The sequence below is a fragment of the Neolamprologus brichardi genome, chromosome 7, assembly GCF_056152115.1.
Source record: "Neolamprologus brichardi isolate AB-2024 chromosome 7, ASM5615211v1, whole genome shotgun sequence".
Lineage (NCBI taxonomy): Eukaryota > Metazoa > Chordata > Actinopteri > Cichliformes > Cichlidae > Neolamprologus > Neolamprologus brichardi.
The window spans coordinates 26,139,379-26,147,640 of NC_142110.1; the positions used below are offsets into that span (position 1 = coordinate 26,139,379).

At 39.6% G+C, this 8,262-nt stretch overlaps 1 protein-coding gene across 1 annotated transcript; it reads right to left on the minus strand.

Annotated features, from left to right (window-relative positions):
* Window positions 1–5,973: 5,973 nt before the first annotated feature.
* cox8b (cytochrome c oxidase subunit 8B) lies at window positions 5,974–7,859 on the minus strand. The gene is made up of 2 exons (XM_087843381.1): window positions 7,650–7,859; window positions 5,974–6,256 (listed from the first exon to the last, which is right to left on the minus strand). The coding sequence occupies exons 1-2, from the start codon at window positions 7,755–7,757 to the stop codon at window positions 6,161–6,163; spliced, it is 204 nt and encodes a 67-aa protein (XP_087699507.1). The 5' UTR covers window positions 7,758–7,859; the 3' UTR covers window positions 5,974–6,160.
* Between the last annotated feature and the right edge of the window lie 403 nt (window positions 7,860–8,262).

Sequence of the window (8,262 nt, forward strand, 5' to 3'; positions counted from 1 at the left end):
AAAAAAGCATATAGTTGGGGGGGAATCTGAATCCTTCCTTAGTTATGTTTCAATATTCCTAGGCTGCTGCCGGCTTCCCATGATGCATTTTTTTCCTTTGTTTGTTTCTTCTTCACTCACCTTATTATTCTGTTTATGCACCAATCTGCATTTAATCCTTAGTTATTATTAATCTCTGGCTGTCTTTTACAGCATGTCCTCATTTTGTTTTCCTCCCCTCACCCCAACTGGTTGTGAGCATGTTTCTGACAGATTTTTCTTCCTGTTAAAGGGGAATTTTTCCTCCCCATTATCACCAAACCACTTGCTCAAAGAGGGTCCTACGATTGTTGGGGTGTTCTGTGTTTGTTTGTTTGTTTGTTTGTTTTTAATTATTGTAGGGTGTTTCGTTTACTGTAGAATGTGCCGTGAGGAGCTATATAAATAAAATTGAACTGATGTCCAGCAGGGGCATTTCCATCTGAAATCATTATAGGCCTTCTGCTCAACCATCATGCTTGGTTGAAACTTGGTCATGAAAAAAAACAATGGTAAAAAGCACAGCAACAGAATGGCAAAAAACAAAAGAATCAATGTACAGACCTCAACTCAGTTGAAATAATGTGGCACTCTTAAGAGAGTGGTATATAAATGAACACCTGAAAACCTCAATGAACTGAAGCAACATTGTAAAGGAGGATAGGCCAAATTTCTCCACAATGATGTAAGAGGCTAATATTCAGAAACAAAACAATTACTTTCAGTCATTGCTGCTGGATGTGGTTCTACAAGCTATGGGACCGTGGGGTGTACTTAGCTTTTCATCCAATGTTCCACAATGTGGAAGAAAATAATAGTGACACTGTATAATATGTCATATTTTGCTAGTTAATCAGTGGCTGTATTTACCTAATTTTAAAGCCTGGTATGTACCTGCTAATTATTTGTTTCTTAGAATTAAGAGGGTGTACTTTCTTTTTCATGGTTGTAGACATTTGTTTTCCCTTGAATATTTTTGCATTTAATAGTTTCCACTTGGGTGTGATTTTAGATATTTTAGTTATTTATTTTTAATTATTCCTCACGTTTTAGTATTTTGTTTTTTTTCCTGCCAGAAACACGCCTGCATACAGGCCTTAATGCAGGTTGGTCGAACACTTTAACCACTTGACTGCTGGGATGGTTTTTTACAATAAGGAGATGTGGTGTCAGAATGCCAGATCTGATGGACAGTCACACTGTCAGAAACACCAGGCAAACTCGATGACGGGATACAATTAGAGATGTCAAGTTAATGCTAGAACAGAGCAAGATATTTCACACATTCATGAGCTGTATATGTTCTGATTTAAAGGGTTTAAAGCTTACATTTATTAGAGGAAATAAGGAACCCGTGGTTAATAGTTTCATGATATAAGATGTTTCAACTAAATTGTTAGTGTATCTTAACGTTTTTTTGTCCTTTGTAGGTTGGGGCACAACCTACTAAGCATTGTTGCTGCATTGTTCCCTTTGTGGCCACAGTTTATCCATCTTTTGATGACCGCTTCCAGTGTAATAATACACCATGTTATAAAGCACAGATTATCTCAAACTGGCTTCTTGAACATGACAATGAGTTCATTGTGTTAGATGGTCTCCACAATCACCAGATTTCAATTTAATTGCACCTTTGGATGCAATGGAGCGACAGATTCAGGACATGGATGTGTATCTGACAAAACTGCAGCAACTGCAGGATGCTATCAGTTTGGGTCAATATGGACCAAAATCTCTGAGGAATGTTTCCATGGCATAGATTCAGTGTTTGTTTGATCTGTACCATGAAGAATTAAGGCAATTAAATTCAAATTCAAATTTTATTTGTCACATACACAGTCATACACAGTCATACACAGTACGACATGCAGTGGAATGCTTAGACAACTGCTCGTGACCTAAAGAAAAAAAAAGAAAAGGCTAAGATAGGAAATAAATATGAAAATTAAAAAGGGTCAATTTAACTATGAAGGAATAAAATATAAAAATTAAAGTTAAAAATGAAATAACTGTACAACAAAATACACAATACACAGTATAGAAATATATAAGAATGTATGAAGAAATATAAATATATATATATATACACAATAACAGCAGCTGTACAAGTATTAACTGGAAATGAAGAATATAATGTCCAGTGTTGTGCAATCCACATTATTTAGTGTCTTGTGCAGTGCAAATATGCTTAAAGTGATTTAAGTGATGAAGTGAAAACAATGTCCAGTGTGTGTGTAAGAACTATATGTGTGGGTCAGTACTGTGTGGTGGTGTGATTGAGAGACCGTATCGCCTGCGGGAAGAAGCTCCTCCTCAGTCTCTCTGTGTTGGTCTTCAGGGAGCGGAATCGCTTTCCTGACCTCAACAGAGAGAACAATCCGTTGTTGGGATGGCTGAGGTCCAGCACCGCCTGCTGTAGATTGAGTGCAGGTCAGGGAGCTCGGAGCGGATGGTGCGCTCAGCTGATCGCACAACCCTCTGTAGAGCTCGTCTGTCCTGCATGGTGCTGTTCCCGAACCAGGTTAAGATGTTTCCCGTCAGGATGCTCTCTATGGTGCAGGAGTAAAAGTTCCTGAGCACCTTGGAGGGCAGTTGGAAGTCTCTCAAGTGTCTGAGGTTGTAGAGACGCCGTCGGGCCTTTTTCACCACAGTGTTGATGTGACAGGACCATGACAGGTCCTGCGTGATGTGAACTCCGAGGTATTTGAAGCTGTCCACTCTCTCCACTGGGCACTCGTTGATGACGGGGGTCTGGTAGTTCCTCTCCTGCTTAGTGCTGAAGTCCACTATCAACTCCTTTGTCTTACTGACGTTTAGAAGGAGGTTGTTCCTCTGGCACCAGTTCTCCAGATTCCTAATCTCCTTCAGGTAGGCCGTCTCGTTGTTATCAGAGATCAGGCCCACCACGACGGTGTCGTCAGCAAACTTGATGATGGTGGTGGAGCTGGTAGTGGCCACACAGACATATGTGTACAAAGAGTACAGCAGGGGGCTCAGAACACACCCCTGGGGGGCTCCAGTGCTGAGAAGTCTAAAGAGACATAAAGGAGGTTCAACTCAATCCTGGCAAGGTCTTCATGACTCTTTAAAACCAAGTGTATTTGATACCTGAGCTTTTGTGACTTCTACAGTGTAAAAGTCTGACCCCCACCCAAAACAAAATAAATTGCATTCTACATCTTTAAGGAATAAATTGCCTGATGTAGCAAACATGATGCAAATTCACACTCCTATATGCAAGTTAATATTTAATTTGTTTTTAAAAATTTGTCAGAAGGTTCAGTCCAAATGCATGCAGTTAGTGGGGTTAGGTGAATTGGGAACTCTAAATTGCCCATAGGTGTGAATATAAGTGTGAATAGTTGTCTGTCTCTGTGTTAGCCTTGCAACAGACTGGCGACCTGCCCAGGGTGTACCCTGCCTCTGGCCCTATAGGTGAATCCAATAGATCATCTTGTTCCAATGCAATGTTTTGCTTGAAAATCTTTGGTCATTTATGTGGATTATAGCACATCCAGAGTTCGTGCTCATAGAGCTTCACTTCTTCCACATTTTGTCATGTTACATGTCATGCTTATTCAAAAATGGATTCAATTAATTTTTCACCTCAAAATTCTACACACAAAATTAGTAAATGACCCTCCCAAAAACCAAAATGGAAATACACACAAGTATTTCTAGTCCTTGCAAAATAGAACTGGGAGACCAGTAAGGGTCAAGGGAAAGATGAATGTCGCCATGTACAGAGATATCCTTAATGATAACCTGCTCCAGAGCACTCTGGACCTCAGATTGTGGTGAAGATCTAGCTTCCAACAGAAAAACAACCCTTAACACAGCCAAGATAACAAAGAATGGCTTTGGGACCACTCTGTGAATGTCCTTTAGTGCCTTAGCCTAAAGGACATTAGGCTAAGTGCCTCAGCCAGAGCTCAGACTTGAATCCAGTCAACCTGAAAATGGCCATGCACCGATGCTCCCCATCCAACGTGATAGATCTTGAGAGGTTCTGCGAAGAAGAATGGGAGAAACTCCCCCAAAATACATGTGCCTGCCTATATATATATGCATATATAATATTTGTAAGTATGAGTGTAAGTTTTTAGTAATACATTTGCAACAATTTCAAGCAAGCTTTTTTCACTTTGTCGTTGCTGTGTGTACAATTTTTAAGGTGAAAAATGATTTAAATCCATTTTGGAATAAGATTGTAACATGAAAAAATGTGGAGCAAGCGAAGATCCATGAATACTTTCTGGATGCACTCTATGTTTAAGATTTACTCTCCCCACGCTCCACAGCAGGGCACTGGACCTCTCCCAGTTCAAAAACTATTAAAACTGCATGAACATGATAAAGATCCATAGCCATTAACCCAGTATCCAAAACACCCAGATTCCAGTTTGATCAAGTATCCACTGGGTTGGTGGAGGCATAGTTTATTTACAAAAGCTACTCAAAGCTGACTTTGAACCTAACAGACGGAGGCAATGATGTGTTGAACAGAGAGAATTTATAACTGAAAGGTATATTTTTTACAAAGAGTTAAATTGCCTTAAGATAATTTTAATATGTAGTAATAAGTTCATAAAGTATCTGTAATATTGTCTAAATATTGAACATTATTTTGTAAAATGACTTCTACCTTTTACTTCAGTAAAGAGATGGTATATTACTTTCGCCACTTTGTAATACAGTTATTCAGCTCAGGACACTATTAACAGCACACTGTTAATGTCATTTAACAATAACACAGTTTTACTGCTGTAGACATATGGGGTATTCAAACATACACTAAGTGCGGCTCCTTCTGGTCACACTGAAGTACTGCTGGTGTTTTGAGAACAGCCGTCTGAAAGAGCAGCGTTCACTCCACCTACACGTTGGGAAAGCTGATGTTTTTTAAACACATTTCATTTATGCTTCGATGGTATTGTGCATGTAAAAAAATCAGCATAAAAAAGAGATAAAATGTACACCCAGTCTCCTCTACACTGCAGAATGACGACTGATGGTGAAGCCTATACAAGCTTGTCGTAGGTCGCTTGCTAACCTTGCTGAACCTTGTGTGGTTTCTCATTTAATAATAAAAACGTGTTCGCTTTGAGTGTGACTACACAGGATTTATATCATGAAGTAAGTAAAACCTGCATCCTATAATTCATACAACTGGAACATTTTGGTGGCTTTCATTGAAATATACAAACTTAATAAAAAGGGTCAAAAGTGCTTAATTAGTATCCTGGGACGCACATAATGACAAATGTAACAGTGAAAATAATTGTTTGCATTGGAAATGTCAGGTTTTTTTGGTGTTGTTTTTTTTAGATTTGTTCCACAAGTGCTGCATCTGCAATGTCATTATGTGGATCTAAAACCAAATGAAAACAGACTGGATCTATGTGACTGTTTTATTTTAACAATTGCTCTGAATTTCTTCAATCCCTCCTCAGACAAAAGAGAATAAAAGTGAAACTAATAAAAACTTCACTCAAATTAAACATTTCAAACAAGTAACTAAACAAAATTTAGAAAAAGGCACTCTGAAAACTAAACTGGGACTACAGTCAAATTAAAATCTAAATGCAGAAATAAAAACTGATGAACACCACATTATAACACCTGTGTTCTTCTGGGCCCACCTTCCATCAGTGATATGTGGGAGAAATGGAAATCCAGTGTCTCCAAAATACAAATTTTAAGCATGTTTTTTATTTGTACTAGTTCAAATCCCCCCAAAATGAGCCATTAAACTTGGACTATAGCAGAAGTTTCACCATTCTCAGTTTCATGTCATTCGTGTGAACAGAATATGGTTATCTGTCAGAGAAATCAACAAATCAGGACATGCAACCTTGACTTGGAGTATTTTCTGACATTCTGCAAGCAAATGGTTATTCTGATTAAAATGTGTGGCTTATGTCATTTCTGTCACTAGAAAAACACATTCACCCATTTTCTGTGGACTGAACATGCATTTATTGATAATGTTTGTATGCGGACATGTGAACATATTATCGCAAGTCAGTGCAAAAACCATTTGGAAAGAGAAGATCAACATGTCATCTCAACAGCTGGTGAAGGACAGGGAAGAGAGTGCTGACTGGTCTTCATGTGAGCGTTTGGTCTTCCACCTCTTCTTCTATTCCTTCTTCTTGTAGTCCTCCAGGTGAGCCAGTACCCAGCCAGAGGGACCCAAGATGGCCACAAAAAGGGCCGTCATAGCGATTACCTGCTCCTGAGGGGTACACAAAACCACACCGACAGAGTTATTACAGCTTTGTTTTCTTTAGGTTTTGAATGTTTGTTTACACCACCGTTTTACTTCATTGATTAAAAAAGAAGAAGAAAATGGAAGTGTTAAAAAAGAATTGTAGACTTAGTTTAAGTAGTTACTTAGATTTAATAAAATAGAAACACTTGACTCAAAATCACACAGAAATCCCAGTCATTAATTATATTTACCTTGTGTTGGTTATGTTAAAAAAAAAAATGTGACCAATTTGACAAAAACTAAAGACATAAATTGTAAGAGTCTTTTGGTTTTTGGAAAGTCTATTTGTTATTTCTATTTCAGGTATTTATTGTTTCACACTTAGCTTTAGCCTTTTACCCAGGCTCAAATGATCGCTGTCTAATCCCCCTAAAAATGAATTGTAATGTGGTATTAAGAGGAAATATATTTGCTGTAGAAAAGTATCAGTTTCATCGGTCCACAAGAGCTAAAACACATCTAATATATCTAAATATGTGAAAACGTTGTTGTTTTACATGTTGTGAGATATCAACATAGTTGTCCCTCGCGTGGGCAGTGTGTAACTATGCAACCATTGTCCCAGTTAATGATTAAGCCCTTCCTGGAGACGAAATGAAACCAAACATTTCATTGTCAATAACTTCATGCTGATTGTGTCGCTGCGACTTTAAAAGCGTCACAGTGAGCTAAAATAGGCTGTTCTTCCCTAAATGCAGTTATTTCTTTAAGTATTGTGTGCTTTTCTGAAAAGCATGCTTCTCTGTGTCTGACCTTTCCTACATCAAGGTTAGTCACCCGTTCAGCGCGGCTGCGAGTGTTTCTGTCGCTACTGCTGTTAGACTACTTTATCAAACTTACGTCTAAATGTGGAAAAATACCAAAACGCTTGTTCGGCTTCACTTTCATTTATTAAACGACCGTGCGCGGTCTCCAAATGTAGTGCGCTGCGCACTTGGCCCACATATTCGCAGCTGTCACAGGTCTACGTGTTGGAATTAGGCGGAATAATGGCGAGATAGTGGCGCACTTATCAAAGTCTTAAAAATAAACTGGACTTGCAAGTCACCGTGAAACAATGGCGCGAGGAAACGAAAGATATCCCACATTTGCTATTTTTAATTATTCGATATTTTATATACAATATTCAGTATATAAGCAAAAGAAATTTCTTATTTGTAAGAGCAAGGCAGGTTGCCCATCATATCATGTTAATATGTGTATGTGATGCGGAAGAACTGCTATTAAGGTTTAATAAAGCGAATGAGCGGGCGATGAAGTTGAGCCTGTTGCTATTAATTAAGAACCTCTGCGACTTCAGCCGGGACAAGACCCCTGCTTCAGGCATGTAAAGCTCACAGAGCGAATATGAACTCACCCCTGCAGTTACAGTGTGTTTAGCAGGTTTGGTCGTCACATTAGCCACAGAGACCAGCTGAGTCCTCAGCGCGCTCCTGAACAGTCGGGAGATGGTGGGTAGAGGCATAGCGTTGCTTCACTGCTGCCAGAAAGCTGGAAGAGAGCCTGTACTCTGTAACTGACACTCAGCCTGGTGCAGCTTATCTGAGGGGTATGCGCAGTAGCCGCATGACAGGGAGAGAGCGTGTGCGTGCACGCGAGCCCCCAAGCAGCGTCGAAATTTAATTGGCCGTCTCGCCTCCGGGTTTGAACCGTGACCGATGAGCGCGGGGTCGTGTCCTCGCGTCACCGCGCGCAGTGTCGAGGCTGTTTGTGTAGCCGTCCAGGAGACATTACAGTGAAACACAGTTCACAGATGTAAAAAGTTTAGCCTCGTCAACAACGAAATTCACGCTCCAGGTGAAGTCAGAGGTGTGTGTTTGTAGATGGAGGGAATGTGCTGGAGGAAAGGCACAAGTGCTTTGCTCTCTCTGTAAAGGAGAGCGGGCAAAACGAATAAAACGACAACATCCAGTTTTGATTTCTCTGTTACCCCGTGATAAAATGATCACCTTTCTCAATCGTATCTTTGC

Bases quoted from the DNA above. Each gene is read 5' to 3' on its own strand.
- cox8b (XM_087843381.1), bottom strand. From the start codon at position 7,757: ATGCCTCTACCCACCATCTCCCGACTGTTCAGGAGCGCGCTGAGGACT. The intron at 6,257-7,649 runs GTGAGTTCATAT...TGTACCCCTCAG, and splicing joins AACACACTGTAACTGCAGGG to GAGCAGGTAATCGCTATGAC.